Here is a 24,396-nt window from a genome sequence, read left to right on the forward strand (position 1 = left end):
TAATCAAAATTTTTCAACAGCATTCACAAAAGAAATAATGTAAGAAATGCCAGCTATGCGGGTATATTTCGAAGGTGAATCTGAACAAACTAGAAAGTTTTAAAACCTGAAGACGGGAAATATTGGCTACTTTTTGAAGTTCAAGGTAGGCTCCTGGGTCTGATAACTTAATCCCAAGATTCTCAAGAAATTGGTACAAATGATTTTGAGTCCTCTTGTGGATATTCTTTACTGTATTTGGGCTAAATTTCAAGAGGATTAGAAAATAAAAATATATGTCTCATCTTCATAAGTGGACAAGGGATAAATTTTCAGATTATAAAATTGTAAGCCTTACTTCCAATGTTGAGAACGTGTTTGAAAGTATCATGTAGGATAATATAAGGGGCATGAGCTAATGCAACACAATCAGGATGATTTTCAAAGTCAGAATCATGCCTGACATTCATTGGATTTCTTTGATGAGATGACAACAACTACTACTTTTTTATTAAATAATGCTATTATTGTATTTTATTCGTAAAACATTCAATGTCGCTTCACAGGAGCACTGTAAAACAAACCTCGATACCAAGCCACATAAGGGCAGATGACCAAAAGCTCGATCAAAGAGGTAGAATTTGAGGAGTGTCTTAACGGAGGAAAAAGATGATGAGAAGTTCAGGGATGGAATTCCAGAACTTAGGCAGCTGAAAGCATAGTTCCAAGTGGTCAAGTGATTATAATTGAAGATTCTCAAGAGGCCAGCATTGGAAGAGCACAAATAACTTCGGAGAATTGTAAGACTGGAGGAGATGTCAGAGATAGGGTGGGTTGAGGACATGGAAAGATTTGAAAACAAGAATGTGAATTTTAAAATTGAGGTATTGCTTAAGCAGGAGCTAATGTAAGTCAGCGAGCACAGGGGTGATAGGTGAACATGATTTGGTGTGAGTTACAGACAGTAGAATTTTGAATGACCTCAAGTTTACAGACAAAATGTAGGAGGTGAGCCAGGAATATGTTGGAACAGTCAAGTGTAGAGGTAAAAAGGCATGGATGAGGGTTTCAAAAGCAAAGGAGCAGAGATAGATTTGGCAATGTTATGGAGGTGGAAATAGGCGATATCCAAGATGGTACGTGATCGGGAGCTCACCTAAGATCAAATATGGCTTCAAAGTTGTGAATAGTCTGGTTCAGCATCAGACAGTTGCCAGGGAGAGGGATGGAATCGAAGGCTAAGAAATGGAGTTTGTGGCAGAGACCGAAGACTTTGGTCTTCCCAGTGTTGAGTTGGAGGAAGTTTCAACTTGTCCAATACTGGATGTTGAACAAGCAGTCTGACAATTTAGACATAGATAGTGCAAGGGTCGAAAGAGGTAGAGGTGAGGTAGAGCTCGGCGTCATCAGCTACCAAGGATACCATAACATCTCAGTAGCTCAAGTAATACTTCAACATAAATGTTATGTGCAACAAAATGGTTTTAAATTCCCAAATGCAGCAATAATTCTTTCTTTCCCAATTTCTCACAAATGTGGGGTTTTTGTTTAAGTGATTAGATTACAACAGTACAGTTTATTCTCAAGGCTGCTAGTTTGAGGTTTTAATGGATAAAATCAAAACTACAAAATGCAATCACTGGTTAAAAAAAAATCAAAGAAATTAAGAAAATTGAGCTTGACGTTTAGTCAATTTCTGATCCTCCTAACTTGTTTGCACAGATCTTTATAAATTTTTATAGTACACACTCCTATGTTCTTTGTTTTCATTTAAGATTGGATAATACAAGGAATCTCGGTCTCCAAATGGACTACTTTTTTCAACCTCAGAAAACCTGCCTTATTTGTGGAGATGAGGCATCAGGATGTCATTATGGAGCACTCACCTGTGGCAGTTGCAAAGTATTCTTCAAGAGAGCAGCTGAAGGTACATCAAGTTATTTATATTCTTATTTGATAGAGGTAACTCGAATTATCTAAATTGGTACATAAGGAAAATACTGCAGATACTGGAAATTTGAAATTAAAAACAGAAAATGCTGCAAATACTCAGCAAGTCAGGCAGCATCTGCGAAGCATAACATTTCAGATCACTGAATTAAACTTCATAGCTCTGTAACCTACTGATTTTTTTTTGTGTGCACACCATTAAAACTGACCCTGGAATCTTGTCCATTTTATTTTCTGCTGCTGAAATGCAAATTACTTCATTGTAACTTAAAGTCATTAGGCACCTGTCGTTTGGCTGCTTTGGGTGCCATCTGACAACCGAAATGGCATGCTATGTTTGTGTACACAGTTGTGTGAATTGTGTCAGAAACCATCTTGGTGTGGGCGTTAGTGTGCATGCATCTAAGGTCCACCAGATGTGTGCTGAGCCGGCAGATTGTAACGTTAAGCAGGGTGCAATGTCAATTTGATGGCAGTGATGCCATTTTGGAACTGAACATTCCAGCCAACATCCTCTCTTAACCTCACACAGCTGAACACATAGAAACATAGAAAATAGGAGCAGGAGTAGGCCATTCGGCCCTTCCAGCCTGCTCCACCATTCACTATGATCATGGCTGATCATCCAACTCAATACCTGCTCCCGTTTTCTCCCCATATCCTTTGACCTCTTTTGCTCCAAGAGCTATATCTAACTCCTTCTTGAAAACATACAATGTTTTGTCCTCAACTACTTTCTGTGGTAGTGAATTCCACAGGCTTACCACTCTCTGGGTGAAGAAATTTCTCCTTATCTCAGCCCTAAATGGTCTACCCCGTATCCTGAGACTGTGACCCCTGGTTCTGGACTCCCCAGCCATCAGGAACATCCTGCCTGCATCTACTCTGTATAGTCCTGTTAGAATTTTATAGGTTTCTATGAGATCTGAACTCCAACGAATATAATCCTAGCCGACTCAATCTCTCCTCATTTGTCAGTCCCGCCATCCCAGGAATCAGTCTGGTAAACCTTCGCTGCACTCCATCTATAGCAAGAACATCCTTCCTCAGATAAGGAGACTAAAGCTGCACACAACATTCCAAGTGTGGTCTCACCAAGGCCCTGTATAATTGCAGCAAGACATCCCTGCTCCTGTGCTTGAACCCTCTCACTATGAAGGCCAACATACCATTTGCTTTCTTTACCGCCTGCTGTACCTGCGCCTGCTGTACCTACCTTCAGCGACTGGTGTACGAGGACACCCAGGTCTCGTTGCACATTGCCTGCTCTCAATTTATAGCCATTCAGATAATAATCTGCCTTCCTGTTTTTGCTACCAAAGTGGATAACCTCACATTTATCCACATTATACTGCATCTACCATGCATTTGCCCACTCTCTCAGCTTGTCCAAATCACATTAAAGCATCTCTGCATCCTCTTCACAGCTCACCCTCCCACCAAGCTTTGTGTCATCTGCAAATTTGGAGATATTACATTAATTCCCTCATCTAAGTCATTAATATATATTGTGAATAGCTGGGGTCCCAGCACCGATCCCTGCGGTACCCCACTAGTCACTGCCTGCCATTCGAAAAAAGACCTGTTTATTCCTACTCTTTGTTTCCTGTCTGCCAACCAGTTTTCTATCCATACACTACCCCCAATCTCATGCGCTTTAATTTTACATACTAATCTCTTATGTGAGACTTTGCCAAAAGCCTTCTGAAAGTCCAAATAAACCACATCCATTGGCTCCCCCTCATCAACTCTACTAGTTACATTCTCGAAAAATTCCAGTAGATTTGTCAAGCATGATTTCCCTTTTGTAAATCCATGCTGACTCTGTGCGATTCTGCCACGGTTTTCCAATTGCTCAGCTATTAAATCTTTTATAATGGACTCTAGAATTTTCCCCAATACCGACATCAGGCTGACTGGTCTATAATTCCTTGTTTTCTCTCTACCTCTCTTTTTAAATAGTGGGGTTACATTTAGCTACCCTCCAATATGTAGGAACTGTTCCAGAGTCTATAGAATCTCAGAAGATGACCACCAATGCGTCCATTATTTCTAGGGCCACTTCCTTAAGTACTCTGGGAGGTAGATTATCAGGCACTGGGGATTTATCGGTCTTCAATCCCATCAATTTCTCCAACACCATTTCCCTACTAATACTGATTTTTTTCAGTTCCTCCCTCTCACTAAACCCTGTGTTCTCCAACATTTCTGGTATGTTATTTGTGTCCTTCTTTGTGAAGGCAGAATCAGCCATTTCTTTGTTCCCCATTAGAAATTCCCCTATTTCTGACTGTAAAGGACCTACATTGGTCTTCACCAATCTTTTTCTTTTCACATACCTATAGAACTTTTACAGGTAGTTTTTATGTTCCCCACAAGCTTACTGTCGTATTCTATTTTCCCCTTCTTAATCCCTTGGTCCTTTTTTTCTGAATTCTAAACTGCTCCCAATCTTCAGGTCTGTTGTTTTTTCTAGCCAATTTGTATGCCTCTTCCTTGGATCTAATAGTATCTCTAATTTCCCTTGTAAGCCATGGTTTCGCCACCTTTCCTGTTTTACTTTTGCGCCAGCACACGTGAAGCAGCAGGAAAGACTGCCCACTCCCCCAACCCCACAAACAGCACTATTTAAAAGGATCATCCACTACTTTCAGGTTAGTTGCTGGTTGATATCTTCTGCTTGTTGCTACAATTCTACAGGTGTTGAGCGCTTTCTTAGTTCTTTCAAGTTGAAAAAGTCAACAATGAGTGGTGTGGCAGGTGCTGACTTTTTGCTGACTTCACAATGCCTGCACAAACCAGATGCTCCTAGACTTGGGTGCACTGATAGGCATGACTGAAAGAATGAGCGATAGATATGTCAAACACAATAAGTTATTAGGGGAGGATGGGGTGGGAGAGGGACCCTCAGTAAGATGCAGTATCCGACTTGGATGTTCAGGGAACAGTTCACTATCTGCATCTCAAGAGAGAGCAATGTGTGAGGTGTTTGCACTCCTGTAAGGATGTCCTTGCTACCACCTGCTACAGCCACAACTGCAACCTCAGAATGGCAAGGACCACATTTGCACTTGCTGTTAAGTGACTGTGGTGATAAAAAAAATTATCTGTCTGGCTCCTTCCAGGCTGGAGCTGATGATATTTGCTGTGTCTCCCAGTTTGTCATCTATTGTTGTGTGTGAGGGCACTAATCCTCTCCATTCATTGACAGTTAACTTCCATTTCATTCTCTCTTGCTAGTCTTGCAAAGAGAAGCAGCAAAGTGAACATGTGGTTTTGCTTGGATTGCCAGCTTCCCACATGTCGTATGGGGCCATTGGCTGTACACACATAACTTTGTAGCACTGAATGTATACTCTGCTATATATTAGAATTTAAGCAATTCCACTTACTCATCATCCAACTTGTGTGCAGTCATAGGCAGTGAATCATGTAGGTCAATGCCCTGTATCCTGTCAACAGTCACAATGCCTTTAATCTGCATCAGTTTGCTGTGTCACCTGCATTTGTGCCCCAACAGAAAACCAAAGGCTGCCTGCTGGGCAACAAGGGCTGTCTGTTGACAGCATGGCTCATGATTCTGGTGTGCACCCTGAGTACACCTGCATAACATGCGCACAACAGAAACCATGCCGCCAGATAGGATGCAATAGAACATACCATATGTAGAGTTTCTTGCGGCACTGCAACAGGGTCTTTGGGACTTCAGACTTGGTATGAAACTCCACAGCTATCTGCTCTCAGTTCCTTTTGAACACGTGATTGGAGTGGCTCCTGTCCCTCTGATACAGTAAACCTCTACTCCTTTCCATTGCAATTGGCAAAACCTCCAGTGCAGCATCCAAAAACCATGGAACAGCACTTCCCTGTGTTGTACCATTCCTCTGTTTCCCAGGACAGATTCACTCCTTCCCTGAATTCTACCATCTGCTTCAGTCACAATGCACCTTCCCTTTAAGAGTTCTATAGGCTAACTTTAAGTGGTGTTACAAAGTTACAATTTTGGACCCCTTTGAAACGTGCAGTGAATCAATAGCACAGTTAGCATTGGCTACACAGTCAAATCATTACAATGAGTAGGCAGCAGAAAGACTGTCAGCATTTCAATCAACAGGCAGGAGTGAATCGCACATTGTGATTCTACTCCCATTTTTGGGTCTATCCAGTTTAGTTCACGATTTTGAATCTGCCTTATATCATCTATCAATAACATGGAAAACACAGGTTTTTGATGCCTTGCGCTGATGGCATCCATTTTTCTTTAGAGTTAAGCAAAGCGGCCAGTGAGCTATATAAAAGCTATTTCTGTACATCAGTAAAGAAAGCTTTTTGCATGTTTGCATATCCTGTCAATCACACATTGTCTGATGCAAATTGTTGTTGCATGGAAAAATAAATGTACAGAATCAAAGATCACACTGGAATCTACAGAGGAACTCTGCAAGAACACAACATACTGGAGCCAAAATGTCTGAATCTGTTTAATTGATCATCCCACAAACAATACCAAGGTTCTGCCTCCGGCAATTAATCATGAAGCTGGATTTTCATCTGAGAGGCGGGTAGTGAGAATCGGGATATTTCCTGTCTCGGTGTGCCTGCCATGGCGGGATTTTGACTTTGGGGGGGGGGTGGGCGCAGATGCCAACTGGAGTCGGGCCCGCCGCCCTGGAAACAATACCGAGGAGTCCACAGGGGTTGCCAAGTGCGGTGCAAGCTATTTAAGAGGTCCACTTCAGTGCTCTTGGACTTGGTCCTGGTTACAATAAAAAAACAGCCCTCTATCCCTCACTCCTCACACTCTCTCACCCCCACACACACCCCATGCCCTCTGCTCAAACTCCTCCACCCACCCCAGTGTCCCCTTGTACCCTCCATGCCATCCTATGTTCCTCCAGTCACCCCCAATGGACTCTCATACCCTCCATGCCAACCTAGGCCCCCCACCCACCCCCAGTGGCCACTCATACCCTCCATTCCATTTATGGCACTTCAATGCCTATTTATACAGTATACACTTTGTACAGAATCAACCCTGTCATGTGTGAAAAAGTTTTTAAAAATTAATTCATTCATAACTTCTTAACAAAAAGCTCCGTTTACTACACCCCTAAAAAATTGTCAACCAACTAGTGTTTATAATATCAATAGCAGAAACTGTAAGCACTTGATATCTTTATCTTGTGTAAATAAACATTGAACAATTGAGAAATAGATCTAAGCGAGAAAGCTGTCAATCAAGCAATGCTTTCCCTTAGATGCAGCTGTTCCAGCAGACTAATGAATGTCTGAGCTCTGAGCCCAGAATGCATATTGTGGTTTGGCTGAGGGCCCTGACATCCTGTGCCACTTAGGTAACTGAGCTAACTGGTTCCCTTACAAAACCAGCAAATACCTCTAAAAGGCAAAGGCTCAGCCCATATGATGAAAGTAACCATGGTCAATAAATGAGATGAGTGTTGGTATCAAGCTAAAAGAAAAAACTTATCCAAACGCAAAGAAATTAGGAATCCAATGAACTGGGACCACCATAAAAAGTTACAAAGCTAGATAAAGCAAACAATAAGACAGTCAAAGGAAATAGAAAAAAAATTGCAAGGGATTTCAAAGTTAAAAGTTAAAGTTTAGAGGAAAAGAGAGTGATGGTGGGAAATGTGGATCATTAAAGATGGATGCAGATGAGAGAATACAGATACACTTCCTCAACTCCAGCATCCTTGGGACTGAGGCCATGTCAGATTTCGGATATTGCCAGTTTTTGGGTTAGGCGTTTCAGGTTGTGGACAGTTCAGGTCAAGCCTGGACAAGTGGGATCAAGGGTTGTTTGGAATGCGGGATAAATCGGAGCACAAAGCAGTGAAGCAGCTAGCTAGCCTGGAGCCACACCATGCGAATGTAGCAACTAGCCAAATTGTCTAGTTAAGTTACATTTTTAATTTTAATGGAAATTTCAATTAAAATTAATGGATGGAACATTAAAAACACCAATGGTTTTGTGTAGCCGGATTTGAGGTACTCTACCTGTAATGGCTATTAAGAAGATGGCACACTTGTTAAATTTCTACTTTGTATTCATTTTCACAGTGGGAGAAAGTAAATAGTGGGTAATGGAAAGGAGATAGTGGATGCACTGGTAGTAATCTTCCAAGAATCCTTAGATTCTGGAAAAGTCCCAGAGGATTGGAGAACGGCCAATATAACACCCTTATTCAAACAGGGAGGGAGACCAAAAAAACAGTTAACTACAGGCCAGTTAGCTTACATCTGTCATTGGGAAAATATTGGAGTTTATTATAAGGATGTAATAGCAGAGCATTTTGAAATACATAATCTAAACAAGCAGAGTCAGCATGGCTTCAATGAAGGAGAAATCATGCCTTACAAATTTATTAGAATTCTTTGAGGAGATAACAAGCAGGAGAGATAAAGGGGAACCAGCAGACGTAATATATTTAGATTTCCAAAAGGCATTCAATAAGGTACCGCACATAAGGCTACTTAATAAGGTAAGAGCCCACGATGTTGGGGGTAGTATATCAGCATGGATAGAGGACTGGCTAACTAATAGGAGACAGAGAGTTGGAATAAGGGGAGCATTTTCGGGATGGCAACCTGTAATTAGTGGAGCGCCACAGTGATCAGTGCTGGGGCCTCAATTATTTACAATATATATTAATGACTTAGATGAGGAAAGTGAATGTACTATCACCAAGTTTGCGGATGACACAAAAATAGGTGGGAAGGCACGTGGTAAGGATGACACAAGGAATCTACAGAGGGATATAGACAGGTTAAGTGAGCGGGCAAAAATTTGGCAGATGGAATGTAATGTGGGAAAGTGTGAGGTTATGCACTTTGGCAGGAAGAATAGAGGAGCTGAATATTATTTAAAAGGAGAAAGACTGCAGAAGGCTGCAGCACAGAGGGATTTGGGAGTCCTTGTGCATGAATCCCAAAAAACTAACATACAAGTTCAGCAGGTATAGGGAAGGCAAATGGAATGTTGGCCTTTATTTCAAAGGAAATAGAGTATAAAAATAGTGAAGTTAAAACTGTACAAGGCACTAGTTAGAATACTGTGAACAATTTTGGTCCCTTTATCTAAGGAAAGATGTACTGGCATTGGAGGCAATCCAGAGAAGGTTCACTAGGTTGATCCCTGGTATGGAGGGACTTTCTTATGTGGAGAGGTTGAGTAGGTTGGGCCTGTACTCATTGGAATTTAGAAGAATGAGAGGCAACCTTATTGAAACATATAAGATTATTTGGGGGCTTGACAGGGTAGATGCTGAGAGGTTGCTTCCCCTTATGAGAGAGTCTAGGAACAGAGGGCATAATCTCAGAGTAAGGGGGCAGCCATTTAAAACAGAGATGAGGAAGAATTTCTTCTCTCAGATGGTAGTCAATCTATGGAATTCTTTACTGCAAAGTGCTGTAGAGGCTGGGTCGTTAAGCATATTCAAGGCTGAGATAGACAGATTTTTAACCAGTAAGGGAATCAAGGGTTATGGGGTAAAGGCAGGAAAGTGGAGTTGAGGATTATCAGATCAGCCATCATCTCATTGAATGATGGAGCAGACTCGATGGGCTGATTGGCCTACTTCTGCTTCTACGTCTTATAGTCTTAAAAGAACAAAATACCAGCGATACAAGTGGGCCTAAAATAAGAAACTTATTGGATTTACTATAAGTTTTAAAAAATGGTAATCATAAAAATAATGGAACCTAAGATAGACGATTTTCCAGGACCTGATGGTTTCTATCCAGTGTATAAAAAACAATAGGCGAAGAAATGGTAGATGCATTAGCCATAATTTCCACGCTCTCCAGGTTTTGAAATTGTGCCTTTTTAGTGGAAAATTGCAGACATCACTCCATTGTTCAAGAAAGGAGAAAACAGTGGCTTCATTTTTCCCTTGGATATGGGAATCAGGAGCAGGGTCTGTTTTTGTGTCAGAAACTTGTTTCCAATGGGAAACTGAGTTTCAGATATCGCCTGGCATGAGCCCTTAATTAATATGGAGACTTGTCCAATTACAGCTAAAGCGGGAATGGAGGTGGGTTTCAGATACACATGGCTGCCATCACTGTGACTCCTGGTTGTCCAGAGGGAGATAGTTTGTCTCAAAGCCTGCCGCTGTACCACAGGGAAACCCAAAGGCTGGCGCTCATGAGAAAAAGAGTGGGGTCCTCTTCCTGGAGAGTGATGGGAAGAAGCCACCTTGTCCTGCAGCAGGGGCTCCTCTGTGGTCAGCATCATCGCCCTCTACCTCATCCCTCGTGCACTTCCTCAGATGAGCTGCCCCCTCCAGGTCCTCACCATCCTCAAGGTTCACACCTCTCAGGAGGCGCAAAAAGTGAGACTCTTGCAGAACGGTATTGCAGGGCAGCACCTGACCACACCAGGCACTGGACCCAGTACCTCTGAGCCCGCTAGCCCCATCAGTTGTGATCCTGATGTGTTATTCAGCCTTGGTAAAGAGGACACTTGTCACCGGGTGATGCAATGGCGTGCAGCCACCTGTGAATGCTGCAGAGGTCTGCACTGTTGAGGACACAGATGTCTGTGGCCATCTGCCTGGAGAGTCACAGAAGGACTGCAGGTCTTTTCCACTCTGCCAGTTGATTCAGTGCTCATGGTGATGTTGCCTTCTCCTCATTTCTTTTCTCTGGCCTTCTGATGCCTGGCACTCTGCTCTTCCTCAAAAGACTGCTGTTTTTCATCTCCAATGGCCTCAATTCCTGAAAGTGCAGCACCTATTTCCAGTTACATCTCTTCTGGTGTTCAGATGGAGTTCAGTAGCATTGCCTACTGGTCCCATGCCCACGTGGCGCAGGATGGTGATGACCCCCTGAACTGGCAAAGTTCTTAATGCTGGTTGCTCTGCTGAGCTGTGATGAGCTGCTGCAATTTTAACTTTAAAGAGTATAAGCACTTTAAACTTTGAGAATCATTTTTACTTTTTTTAGATTCTTCCTGCTTCCATGACTTGCTCCAGACATGTTGCGGAATTTTCTGCTCCGAAAACTAAATACGGTGGCGGGCGGGAAAGTTGGCATGGTTGCTGCTGGCCAGTGTGGCCAGATCATCTACTTTTCACCTCATTAAATATGCAAGAATGAGCGGCACGTCGTGTCTCATGGCAGGGCGGGCTGGGATTCATCCCCCCTGCCATTACTTCATTGGCTTATATTTCCAGGCACCAAATTGAAATGGCACCCTCTCACACATTCATGCTCTGCAGCCCTGGACTTGTTGTGCCAAGTGATGGTCCTGAATTTCAACAACAAGACCCTGATGGCACTCCTCCAGGCAGTTGAGAACCAGCTGGAGACATTTTACCCCCATGCTGGGAGCCGGAGGTCCACCAATACCTCCACCAAGGTTTGGGAAGAAGTCGCCAGGGCGCTCAGTGCCTGCGCTCCTCGGAAGAGAACCGCTATCCAGTGCAGGAAGAGGAGAATGATGTCGTCCATTGCACCATGGTAAGTGTATATTCTCCTCACTCTCAACTCACTCTCATAAGGTCATCAGGCATTCTCAGGATTACGATCCACAAGGACCTCACACACTACCAGCCCAAGGAACATCATCACTGATTAGCTCTCGCACATTTTTACATCTTCATCTCTTGTCACATCCGGCACAAGTCACATCTTCAGTCCTTACATAGGTCCACTCAGCACCCACAGAATGCAGGCATGCTTATCATCTGCTTTGGCATCTGTCCCACTCACAGTCTGTCCATCTGTCTTTATTTAGAACAAGATCTCCCACAAGAGAGAGAGAGATCCCAGACCGGAGGGGTAGGTGCTGGAGTTCAGGCCACTCAGCACCTTTGAAGAGCAGGTGGCAGGGACTGTTCATGTGCCAAAGGCAAGGTCACATCTCCCAACAAGCCAGTGAGAACCCATCCATTAGTCCTTGCCCACCTGCCCAAGTTGTGAGTGCACTTCAATCTAGGTGTCTATCCAGCCAATCACTAATTACCTCTCTCTCTATTGCAGCCACCAGCAATAAAAGGAGGATACACACCACCAACCAGCCTATCAGCCCCACCCCCACCCCCAGACTACCTCAAATGAGGATCCTGAGGATGTAGAACTATCTCTGCATTCAGCTGCACTCTCCACCAGCATAGAGACACACACCTCGCTGGGACCTAGTTTTAGAGCAGTCTCAGAGTCACCATCTGGTGAGCACAGCATAGATTCGGGTCAACAGCAGGCAGAAGCAGACAGTCAAGGTCACCAACACTCGGAGGACTGCTGGAGGCCAGGCTCCGGCTGAGTCTGAGTCCGATGATGAGCCTCTGGAATTGGCCCTCACAGAGATGTTGGAGCTCCAAATGCAAGCAGGAGTACAGCAGGCAGTGTTATTAGGAGCCAAAGGATGGAGGCGTCAGCCCACGTTCTGCCTCCTGCTATGGCACCGAAATGCCAGCGCATCTCCGCCAAGGAGACCTTGGTTCAGCTGTTTGTACTGGATACGTGCTCGACCTGCACACCATCGCTATTGCCATGAGTGGGATGCATCAGTGGCTATGCGAGAGGGGACAGGGCACCTCAATCTCTCTCCGAGAGCCCCTTCTTCTCAAAGAGTCATGGAGGGGCCCTCGGGCACCCACAGAGAGGAAGAGTGTCAGCCAGATACCCTGGGGCAATCCAACTAGGGCTCTTCTGGGCTGTCCAGCTTCTCCAAGCCCCCTTTGCTTGTGACCCCAGTAATTTCAGCTGCTTAGGCCGAGGAGGGTGCATCTGCGCCGCAGCAGGTGACCCAAAGCAGGTTGTGTCCTCGGCCCTCCAGAGGATGCCCACCAACACCTCTGCTGCAGACAAGAACAAAGAAAGGTACAGCACAGGAACAGGCTCTTTGGCCCTCCAAGCCTGCGCTGATCATATTGCCTGTCAAACTAAAACATTTTACACTTCTGGGGTCCGTATCCCTCTATTCCCAGCCTATTCATGTATTTGTCAAGCTGCCTCTTAAACAACACTATCGTACCTGCTTCTCCCACAAACCATGATGATGCAGGACACCCTCTGGGGAAAGTACTGGAGAGTGCCACCTGACTGGTCCAGACATCTGAAATGTATCTTTAACATGCTCAATTCAAAGAGCATGTCGCGGAATGAACCGAATTGTACCTGTCCTCTGAAGCATTTCATGGTCGCTGAGGGGGTGTCATCAGTCACATCTTTTGGGGCTGGCCTTTGCTGTGGATGAGCCAGCCATGAATGTGTCGAGGGCCTTCAAAGATTTATGGCACCTGCGAGTGACCCAAGACATAAGAGTTGTGCGAGCTGCCAGGGTATTTTACACAATCCTGCATGATCTGCTTTTGATGGTCACAGATCAACTGCACATTGAGAGAGTGGAAGCCTTTTCTATTGATAAATTGTTGTGGCTGCTGCCAAGGAGCTCTTAAAGCCAAATGTGTGTAGTTGATGCCCTGTATCTGTGGGAAGCCGGAGATTGCTGCAAATCCCACTGCTCTGGCAGCCTGGCTGGCTTCATCCAGGGAGAATGGATGTGATTGTGTGCCTTACTGAATAGGGTGTGGGTGACCTCTTGGATGCATTTATGAGCGGAGAATTGTGATATTCCACAGAGGTCCCCAGTGGAGCCCTGGAAAGAGTCACTTGCAAAAAAGTTGAGTGCAGCCACTGACAATGGACTGCCTCCAGGCCACGCGGTGCCAGATCCTCCAGAGAATGAACTTGACAAGCAGCATTGTATCTCGCTCGTTTACAAGCATGAAAGACGTCTTGATTACACACTGGCTTGCGCCAAACACCTCCCTGGAATTGGTGTCTCTACCTCAGCCCATGTTCCTCGGGCCGAGCTTCCTCTATTTGCCCTCCATGATGGCAACGGGTCCTTTTTCTCCCCCTCAGTTGCATGAGAGTCATGAAAAAGGCAGCGATGCCTGCTGCCTCAATTCTGCACCTCCTCATCTCCATGGAAAAATCGAAAAGAGACATGTTTGAGCATAACTCTGCAATGATCACCTTCTATTGCCAAGCCAGGGAGTCATTGTGAAGGCCTTGAGCTGCGCTCATTCCAGGTATTCCATCCCCAGATCTTCCCTTGCAAGCTGTAGCACAGCCTTAAGGGTCACTGGATGCTGACCCCGCTCACCCGCCCAAAAGCTGCAGGCATGACAGCACTTTCACAAAGGGGGTTGGATCTGGATGAGCACAGCCAGGCACTATCAGCCTTAATCAGTGCACTGTCAGGCTGCTTTGGAGTACACTAGAGCCCAGGCTTGCACTAATGTAATGATGTAATCATTGAGGCATGTAAAGCCTAAACCTCTCAACTGCCATGAGTAGAGGTCTTTGGTGCATTTTACATAGGCTCTTTAGCCGTTGCCCCTTTACAGTTGGATCCTTATGAGCTTTGCACATTCCTATGAGAGGGACAAACGGTCATTCAAACCCAATCAACATTTGGTTTCAAGCCATAATGGATTCTTGCAAGAATGCGCACTATCACTTAAGGTGCCCAAATCCTTCAATAGGTAACAAAAACAAAATTACCTGGAAAAACTCAGCAGATCTGGCAGCATCTGCGGTGAGGAACACAGTTAATGTTTCGAGTCCAAATGACCCTTCAACAGAACTGTTGAAGGGTCATTCGGACTCAAAACGTTAATTGTGTTCCCCGCTGCAGATGCTGCCAGACCTGCTGAGTTTTTCCAGGTATTTTTGTTTTTGTTTTGGATTTCCAGCATCCGCAGTTTTTGCATTTATCCTTCAATAGGTACTTCAGTCTACCCAGCATGTCTCAGCTGAGCCTTGCTGTCCATATCCTGAAGCGGGATCATTCAGCCCCAAAAGTACAGTAGTCAACTCCTCCCACAAGCCTTCAGACCCCCTCCCTCAGCGATTTTTTTTCCTTTATTTTTCAACTTCGTCATTCCATTAGCTGTCAAAATGGTGCTGCTCTGCTTCTATTATGAAACCAGCATCCAGCCCTCCACTTTGACCCTCCAAGTCCTTCCTATCGCCCTGGAAGGGCATCATGTGCAAGTTTCCCTCCTCCTGATTACTGTCTTGCCTTCCCCTCTAATCCTGAAGCCCATCATAATTTTGGTAGATATCCCTTTCTTCCCCCATGAGCCATTTTCTGTTGATGTCCTGATGCCCCATGTTGACCTTACCTCTCCCGATCTTGAGGCCCTATGCACAGTGACCTAGTGAGAGCATCCCATGAGACCATTGAGTGCCCCCCTCTTAGTTATCAGTTTCCTATTTACTGGCTTCAGATGCCTCCCCTGACTGGCTGTGCCATTTGTGGCCCAGTACCAGGCCACCAAACCCATGCACCAAAATATGTGAGGGGCTGACCATGCTCTGCACACCATGCTGTACAGGACTGACATAGGGTGAATAGGTTCTCCCCTTCCCTCTCCCTGGACTGGGACCAGGACACGCATGCAAGGCACAGCCTTGTAACATGATGCACACAACCCCAGGACTGCCTTTGTTTTCTGGCCAGACTACATGGTGTGCACTGCCTCAGGTCTGCCTTAGACTTATCCCCACTCTTGTGCTCCTTAAACCACCCCCCACCCCAGCCATGCATCTTTGTCCACCCCTTCCCTCCTGTGCTCCTTTAACCCGCCCAATCAAGTATCTCTGTCCACCCTTCCCTCTCAGGCTCCAGGAAGCCCCTCCCCAGCCATGTGTCTCAGTGCCTGAGGCCTGCCTCCTTAAGGAGACTGGGTCTCCTGGAGGGGGATCGAGCTGCCCCGTCCCCCTCTCGCATATCCACTGATGTATCCCACTCATGGCTATAGTGATGGTGTGCAGGTCCAAGGCATTATCCAGCACAAACTGCTCGGATCAAAGGTGACCTCAGTGTGCTGGCATGTCAGCACCACGACATTAGACAGAACATGGATTGACTCCTCTTTCCTCTATTCTAATCTGCTAACAGCCCCTGTGCCCCTGCCTGTCTTTGGAGCTCTAACATCTCTCTCATGTCCGATTCTAGGGGCTCGTTATTGGACTCAGAATCAGCAGGAGCCTGGCCTCCAGGAGGCCTTCGAATCAGTGACCTTGGTTATCACTGCTTCCACCTGCTGTGGACCCAAATCTGTGCCGTGCTCACCAGATGGTGACCCCAAGCCTGCTCTGAAACTAGGTCCCACTGATGTGTGTGTGTCTCTGCGTTGGTGGAGGTTGCAGGTGAATGCTATGATGGCTCTACAGCTAGTGGGTCCTGAGCATGCTCATCCGAGGTGGTCTGGGGGGATGGAGCTGATGGGCTGGTTGGCGGTGTGTCTCCTCCTTTTATTGCTGGTGGCTGTAATAGGAAGAAGAGATAATTATTGATTGTCTGGATAGTCACCTGCATTAAAAAGCACTCAGTTTAGGCAACTGGGCAAAGACTAATGGGTGGGGCCTCACTGGCTTGTTGGGAGAGGCCAGCCTTGCCATCAATACAGAAGCAATCCCATTCCTCACCAGGCAGCTCTGCCACCTGAACTTACATACAAACATTCAAACGAATTAGGAGCAGGATTAGGCCCCTCGAGCCTGATCCACCATTCAATAAGACCATGGCTGATCTGATTTTAACCTCATATTCCTGCATACCCCTGATAATCTTTTGCCCTTTACTTATCAAGAATCTATCTACCTCTGCCTTAAAGATACTCAAGGACTCTGCCTCAACCACCTTTTGAGGAAGAAAATTCCAAAGTCTCACAATCCTCTGAGAGAACAAATTTTTCCTCATCTCTGTCCTAAATGGGCGACCCCATATTTTCAAACAGTGACCCCGAGTTCTAGATTCTCCCACAAGAGGAAACATCGTTTCCACATTCACCTTGTCAAATCCCCTCAGGATCTTATTTGTTTCAATCAAGTCGCCTCTTACTCTTCTAAACTCCAGGCGATACAAGCCGAGCTTGTCCAGCCTCTCCTCATAAAACAACCCACTCATTTCAAGTATCAATCTAGTAAGCCTGCTCTGAACTGCTTCCAGTGCATTTACATTTTTCCTTAAATAAGGAGATCAATACTATAAACAATACTCCAGATGTGGTCTCACCAATGCCCTGTATAACTGAAGCATAACCTCCCTATTCTTGTATCCAATTCCCCTTGCAATAAACAATAACATTCTGTTAGTTTTGCTAATTACTTCCTGCATCTGCATACTAACCTTTATCGATTCATGCACTAGGACACCCAGATCCCTCTGCATTTCAGAGCTCTGCAATCTTTCACCGTTTAGATAGTATGCCTCTTCTTTATTTGTCTTGCCAAAATGGCCAGCCTCACATTTTCTTACATTTTACTCCATTTGCCAGACCTTTGTCCACTCACCTAACCTATCTATATCCTTTTATAGCCTCCTTATGCCCTCTTCACAACTTACTTTCCAACCTATCTTTGTTTCAAAATGGGTGAGTGATCTGATCTCTGGCATCAGCCTCCCCCCATCTCCTGTCTGGGATCTCTCCCTATTGCTGTGGGCAATCATTTTCTGCATAAAGCCAGATGGACAGACTGTGAGCAGGACAGGTACCAAAGCATATGATAAGCATGCCTCCATGTTGTGTGTGCTGAGTGGACCTATGCACAGGCTGAAGACGCGACTTGTGCAGGATGTGACAAGATGATGATGTCAAAGTGTGTGCGAGGGAATCAGTGGTGATGTCCCTTGTGCTGGTAGTGTGTGAGATTTATGTGGTCTGCAACCCTGCGAGTGCCTGATGGCCTTATGTGAGTGAGTTGAGATTGAGAATAAGGTTGATTTATCCTGGCGGTGCAGATGAGATCATTCTTCATCTTCCTGCACTAGATAGTGGTCCTCTCCTGAGGAGTGCAGGCATTGACTGCCCTGACAACCTGCTCCCAAGCCTTGATGGTGAGGTTGGTGGACCTCCAGCTCTCATCACGGGCATACAGTATCTCCCACCGGTCCTCGACTGCCTGGAGGAGTGCCACCAGTGCCTTGTTGTTGAACTTCAGGGCACAGCACTTGCCTCTCCTTGGGCCATTCCGGTCCTTGCCACGACAAGTCCTGGGCTGCAGAGAATGAATGTATGTGTGGGTGCTGTTTAAACATGGTGCCTAGTAATATGAGCTGATGAGGTAACGGCAAGGCGGATGAATCCCAACCTGCTCCACCACGAGATATGATGTGCAACTCATTTATGCATATGTAATGAGGTGAAAAGCAGGTGTCCTGGCATTGAGAACTGCCACAGCAAACAGTGGGAAACGCACCAACTTTCCCGCCTGCTGCTGCACTTCGTCTCTGGAACTGAAAATTCCACTCTCAGTCTTCTTTTGAAAATATTTGGCATGTCAGTGGCTATGCTTTGACTGCAAAAATTCTTTTTTACAGACCTTGAAGAGTATAGAATCTAATTTTCAGAGTCTTTTCAGCTCCTAAGTTAACAATGTCATATTAATATCTATCAACTTGTGCTTAACATTTGTCAAAACACTGCATAATTGTGCTCCAGAATATTGAGTTTATAGTTTTAAAGTGTTCCTTCTGAAGAATGTCTCATGTGGCAATTGCAAAGACCATGAAGATAAATTCAGATGATTCAGCTCTCACCAGCTCATTTAACATCTTGAATGGCTCCAGAGCTTTTGCCTGCATAGTCCTACACATTAGTACACAATTCTTTGTGGATGTGCTTCCAGGTATCAGATGAACTTGTATTTTGCCAACTTGGTTCTCTGCGCTCCAGAAAGGCTCTGAGGTCCTGCATTCCAGGCCACCAGCTTCCTGCCCACCCTTGACCTGGTCCCAATGATGGTGTGGGGATGGTGGTGCTAAGGCGCCCTCTAGCCCATGCGCCCTTAATCCTGTTGAGGCTCCTAGGTGGCCAATTAACGGACACTTAAGGCACTCAAACTGCCTCTATTGCCATAATACGTTGGGGAGTGGGAAGGTTGTTTTTTCATCAAAGTTGGTGAAAAAGTGGTAAGGGGTTATCCTTTGAGGGAGTGCCTTGTGCTCATCGGGTTAACATCGCCCCCCCCCCCCCCCCAACCCCCAAGGTAGTACCCCGCATCTTGTGCCTTCTCACCTGACCTCCTGAATATTCCCTTCCCCTTTCCTAAGGTACCCAATCCCTCCCCACCCAAAAAAGCCCAACTTAACTGTCTCCAGTGTCCATGACACTTTTTTGTGGGCCTACTTACAGTTCCAACAGTGTCTACTACTCTCTACGGATGCTGCTGAGCTGCTAGCCAATCAGAGGGCAGGACCTCCTGAGGGGAGAAGTCCCACCCTCAGCTTGCTTAGGCCGTCCACAGCAGATTTGGCTGCAGAGCAGGCTTTTTTAAAGTGGGCCAGTTTGCAACTGACATTTCTTTCGGCTTTTCTTAACCCTCCCCCCACAAAATTCAGCACCAGTTGTTGAAGATATTTTTAATTTGAAAAGTTTAAAAAGTTAGAGAGAAGGAGGCTCAAAATGGAGGCACCTTCTCTCAATCTTAACTGAATTGCAGTCTGCTGTTCCTTCATTGCTGGAGGGCCTCCTGGCTTTAATTGGATGACGAGCCTAGCCTCTAACCACTCTCGGCCACAATGCCTCTTATTTCCCACAAGATTCTATTGACGTGTTTTCATATCTAATAGCTGTAAATCCATTTCCAGATTTGCACTACTTAACTGCTTTATTTCTACTCATATTTTGTAGACTCTTCAGCATTCTACACTTCAATTAGAGTTTGTGTTTGCAGCCTCTAACATTGCTGTAGGTCACAGAAATACAGATGTGTGACAGCCATGTAGACGAAAAAGTAGAATAGTCAAAGAGAGTTAAACAATTGCCAAGTGGGAAGGAATCATGAAAAATAAAAATTATGCAAAGAAAGGCTTCAATTTTTATAATGGCCTACTTGTTTCACATGTTTAAATGCGCTTCAAAACCAAAAAAATTCAGTACAAATTATATAGACAACTGTTACACAATGGTTACACGAGGAAGAATTTTCCCGTTGGTGAGCGGGTGTGGGGCCCGCTCGCCGACGCGCGATGATGTCAGGCATGCGTCCCAACATCACCACGCATCATTCAGATCCTCAGTTCGGCAGGCGCGCAGCCGACTTGAACTGTCAAAGGCCTATTAAGGCCATTTAAAACCTAATTAATTCAATTCAATGAGCTGCCCGTCCAACCTTAAGGCGGCCTTCACGTTTTTCATGAAACCTCATCTACTTTTATTCTTTGACATGTCCCAGCTCATGTGATAGTGTCATGTGAGGACACATGTTTTAAAAGTGTTACAATCCTTTATTTGAAACCTTAGCACTGAAACAAATCTCCCTGAGATACCTCTGTGCCTCAGGGAGATCTCTGCGCACTTTTGCAGGGAATCCTCCCCGCCCGCACAGGGAGCGCTCAGCTAATTTAAACAGGAAGCATCCAGTCAAATTGCTTAAATAATCTTGCTGCCATCTTGACTTGCCACTTCCCTGAAAATTTATCAGTAGTAGCAACATGACTAACTTGAAGAAATCCATAAAATTAAACTATTCAAAATATTTTCATATCATGCTATTTTCATCATGCTTTCCTGTCATGCTTATATATTGCTATTGAATACCCATCCAACTGAGTCCTCCATGCTTGGTTTCCAAGTTAGGTGGTGCTGCTCTCGTGGTTATATTTACTTCTGATTGGCTGATTCCTGCCTGCCATATGAGTGTCTTCAGAGTGGTTCTTCCACATACATATCCAAAATCTGTACACCAGCTGTTCTCTCCATGCTTCTAATAAGTAAAATTTTAAAAAATAATTTGAACTTCTTTAAAAATTTAGTTGGTTCCCCCTGGACTTCTCCTTAAAATGAAGGTTCCTTACCGTCTATCTCCTCTATTTCCTCCTTTAGCCTTTACTACTGGATCATGAAGCCAACTGTCACTGAACCTCACCTGTTTCCTGAGCTGCTCTTCTATTCCAGCTAATGTCTCCATGGCCTCTATCTCTATCTCTTTCTTTCTTTCTCTCTCTCTCTCTCTCTTTCTCTGGCACTTCCTGCTCTCTTTCATCCGCTGCCAGTAGCACTAATCCCTAACTGATCCCCAGTATTATGCTCAAACTGCCTGAGTTCTGTGCAAGGTTCCAGCTGTGGGAAGAAAATGGCTTTTGACTGCTCAGGGAATCAATCACTTGCAAACCAACTTCTCCTCCTGTTCTTGCTGAACCAAGGCTTCACACGTTAACTTTTGCTGTCCCTCCTTCTTCTATTGTCTTTTCCCTGGTATCGCCAGGCATAGCAAATAGATCACAAAAATCAATTGGATTGTGACCAACACATGAGATAAGTTTCTTTTCCATGGATTGATCTTAACTTTAGTTCCCCAATTCCATTTTTTTTCCACCATAGGATAATTCTTATGCTTTGTATGTCTTTCCCCATTTCACTATGTCTTCTGTTTTAATTCTCACAATAATGCTGGTTACATCAGGATCATTAAGTCATTTATTTATTTTAGCCTGAATTTCAGGATAAATTAGATCTATATCCTGGCGGAATTTATTAACAAATGCATCCATGTTCAAATGAGAAAGTGGATCTGAAACATCAATATCAGTTGCCTTCCCTAAGTATAAGGGTTAATACCACTTGAGAGGTTCAATATAAAAGTTTAGTTGTATAACTGGCCATGTCAAATTATCTCCATAAGTATAAGCTTTACAGCTGCGGCTGCACAATACATTCCATTCTCTCTATAAACAGACTTAACAATTCCATGTTTTCTTGATCTAGGCCGCATAGTATAATTTGTCCTCTTCCCAGAGAATCCACATGCTGATCCTTCATGGTCATATAATCTATAGGGACAAATTACCATCTCATTTACTTGCTGACATCCCACCAGGTCTGTGGGAATCTACCTATCTGCTCCACTCATAAAGGTGAAATATGCTGGATAAGGAGCATTGCTTCAGTAATCTGTCACTATTTGTGTCCTACACATTACATGTTCAATGTTTACTACTCTAAACACAGGATATCCCCAATGGTTTGGACTTATAAGAGGAAATTTCAGCACTATTCCTAACGCACTATTAGCAGGACTGTCACATTTGTGATAACCTACTTGAGCCTTAATCAAACTTTTTAGTTTACATGTGTTCACATTAGGTGAAATTTCATAACCTGTCAGTTGTGTTAAATGTTCACTGCTAATCCAGTCAGTTACATATCCCTCTAATTTCTCTAAATCATGGCGAGTTTGTTCTACCAACCAAGGCCCATACCTCAAGTGCATCATTTGAGCTGCCTCTGTGCTAGCATCTTGATTTTCTTTAAGCTGATCCACCTTTCTAGCAGTATTAGAAATAGGATTACTAAGTTTTGTTAAGTAAAAAGTCATTATCAGGTCCTCATATAGTTCCTGATGTGTTAAATTATTGCTTTGCTGTAAGATACTTTTAATTTTCTGCTTAGGTTTCCTTAATTCACTATTCATTGTTACTAAATCTAATCTATTTTAAGCCATTCCTGCTGTATTGACTCCCATCATGGTAGCGTTAATCAAACTCCTTCTCTTCCTCATTCCTTGTGGTTTTTGGGTCATGACCACTGTAGTAGATGGAGTATTCCATACCAGGCTTGTCCAGCCTTTTTGTGTGGAGGCCATGTTTCAAAATTTTTCTCACTCAAGGGGCCAATGAGCAAATTTCAGAAGGATAAACTTTGACACAACAATAAACATGAATTTCAAAATAAAACTGAGGTATGAAAATAACCACCTTGCTGAGCAAAAAAACAATGAGTGTTTGTGTGTACGGCTCACTCCCAGGCTCAGGGTGCTCGCTCACTTACGCTCACCCACTGTGAAAGTGGATGAGAGTTCATGATGGTGTGTGTGGGTGAGGGTGAATGAGAACACTGATACTGGGAGTGAGACAAACTTAATGGACACACTCTGCACCCACACGCATACTCCCCTCACACACTCTCTCTCCCTTACCTCTCTCACAACCTCCCACACTCTCCCACACCCCCCACACTCTCTCCCCCCCTCCACAGTCTCTCATACCCACCCCACACTCTCTCATACCCCCACCCTCTCTCATATCCCTCACACACTCTCACATCCCCCAAACATGTTTACCCTATCCTCTCACGCTTGCACTCACATTCCTCCCTCACAGTCACTCAATTCCCCCCCCATGTGCTCTCAACCACCCCCTCATGCTCTCTCTCCAACCCCCCACTGTCTCCCCTACCCCCATATACTCTCTCAACACCCCCCCAACACACACTTTCTCAACCACTGCCCCCTCCCCACACAACACACTCACTCTTTCTCTCTCCTCTCTCTCTCTCAACTTGCTCCTTCTCCCCACCTCACACAGTCTTCAGTCACTCATTTTCTCAGATGCCATTGGACACTGCTCCTGCTGCCTAGTATTCCACTTCAGCCACTTGGGCCCCATTTGAAGTTGCCTGAGCCCCACTCCGGCTGCCTTACTGCCTGGGCCCAACTCCTGGCCACCTGGCACCCGCTCCTGGCTGCCTGGGCCACGGTCCTCGCCACAACCTCTGCCTGGGACCCGCTCTGGTCTGCCTGGGCCCTGGCTTGGATGCGTGAGGCCCACTTTGACCCGCCTAGCCCTGCTTTGGTATCCCTGGACCCGCTCTGGCTCACCTGGGCCCCGCTCTGTCCCACCTCAGGCCCGCTCTGGCTGCCTCATGCCCCACTCCTGCAGATGCCTGGGCCCCACTCCCCGGTACCTCTGCTGCCTTGTCCACACACCCTGGCACCTCCGCTCCCTTGTCTGCACTCCCCAGCCCCTCCACTTTCTGGTCCACACTCCCCAGCACCTCCGCTCTTTGGTGCATGCTCCTCGAAATCTTCGTTCCCTGGTACACACTCCTTGAAACCTCCGCTCCCTGCTCCCCGGTACCCCCGCTCCCTTGTCCACATTCCCTGGCACCTCTGCACCATTTCCACACTCACTGGCACCTCCGTTCCTTTGTCCACACTTCCGGCACCTCCCCTCCCTTATCCACACCCCCCGGCACCTCCGCTCCCTGGCCCACACTCATCGAAACCTTTGTTTGCTGGGCTATGCACCTTGAAACTTGTGCTCCCTGGGCCACGCACCATGTGCCCCGAACTCACCACCACTGGTGGTCATTGCTCCTCCAATTTCAGATTGTTTCTCTCCCATTAGTTCGCCTATCAGCAGCAAATGCAAGAGAGAAAAATGGTATGTGATTGGAGGAGCATCTCTATGCAGAATCTTCCATTCACACTTACATGTTTGATTGGCATTTTGAAAACTAGCTCTGGGGGCCACATAGAGGGGCTTCGCGGGCATTCAGTCTGTGGGCCAAATGTTGGACAAGCCCGGAGTGTCTCATTTTCCATTTCTTCGGAATAACTTTCCAAATCTTTGGATTTCCATAAATCTCCACTGTCCCTCCAAAAAATCTTTTTTCTACTTGTTGCCACGTTTTATCT

At 45.2% G+C, this 24,396-nt stretch overlaps 1 protein-coding gene across 1 annotated transcript in view; it reads left to right on the top strand.

Moving 5' to 3' along the window:
* The window catches only part of ar (androgen receptor), a 305,542-nt gene that overhangs the window by 162,368 nt on the left and 118,778 nt on the right, over positions 1–24,396 (top strand). The window contains exon 2 of the mRNA XM_041196191.1: positions 1,755–1,906. Coding sequence (XP_041052125.1) covers positions 1,755–1,906 — 152 coding nt within the window. The remainder of the gene's footprint in view (positions 1–1,754; positions 1,907–24,396) is intronic.

This window comes from Carcharodon carcharias, chromosome 9 (genome assembly GCF_017639515.1).
Source record: "Carcharodon carcharias isolate sCarCar2 chromosome 9, sCarCar2.pri, whole genome shotgun sequence".
NCBI lineage: Eukaryota > Metazoa > Chordata > Chondrichthyes > Lamniformes > Lamnidae > Carcharodon > Carcharodon carcharias.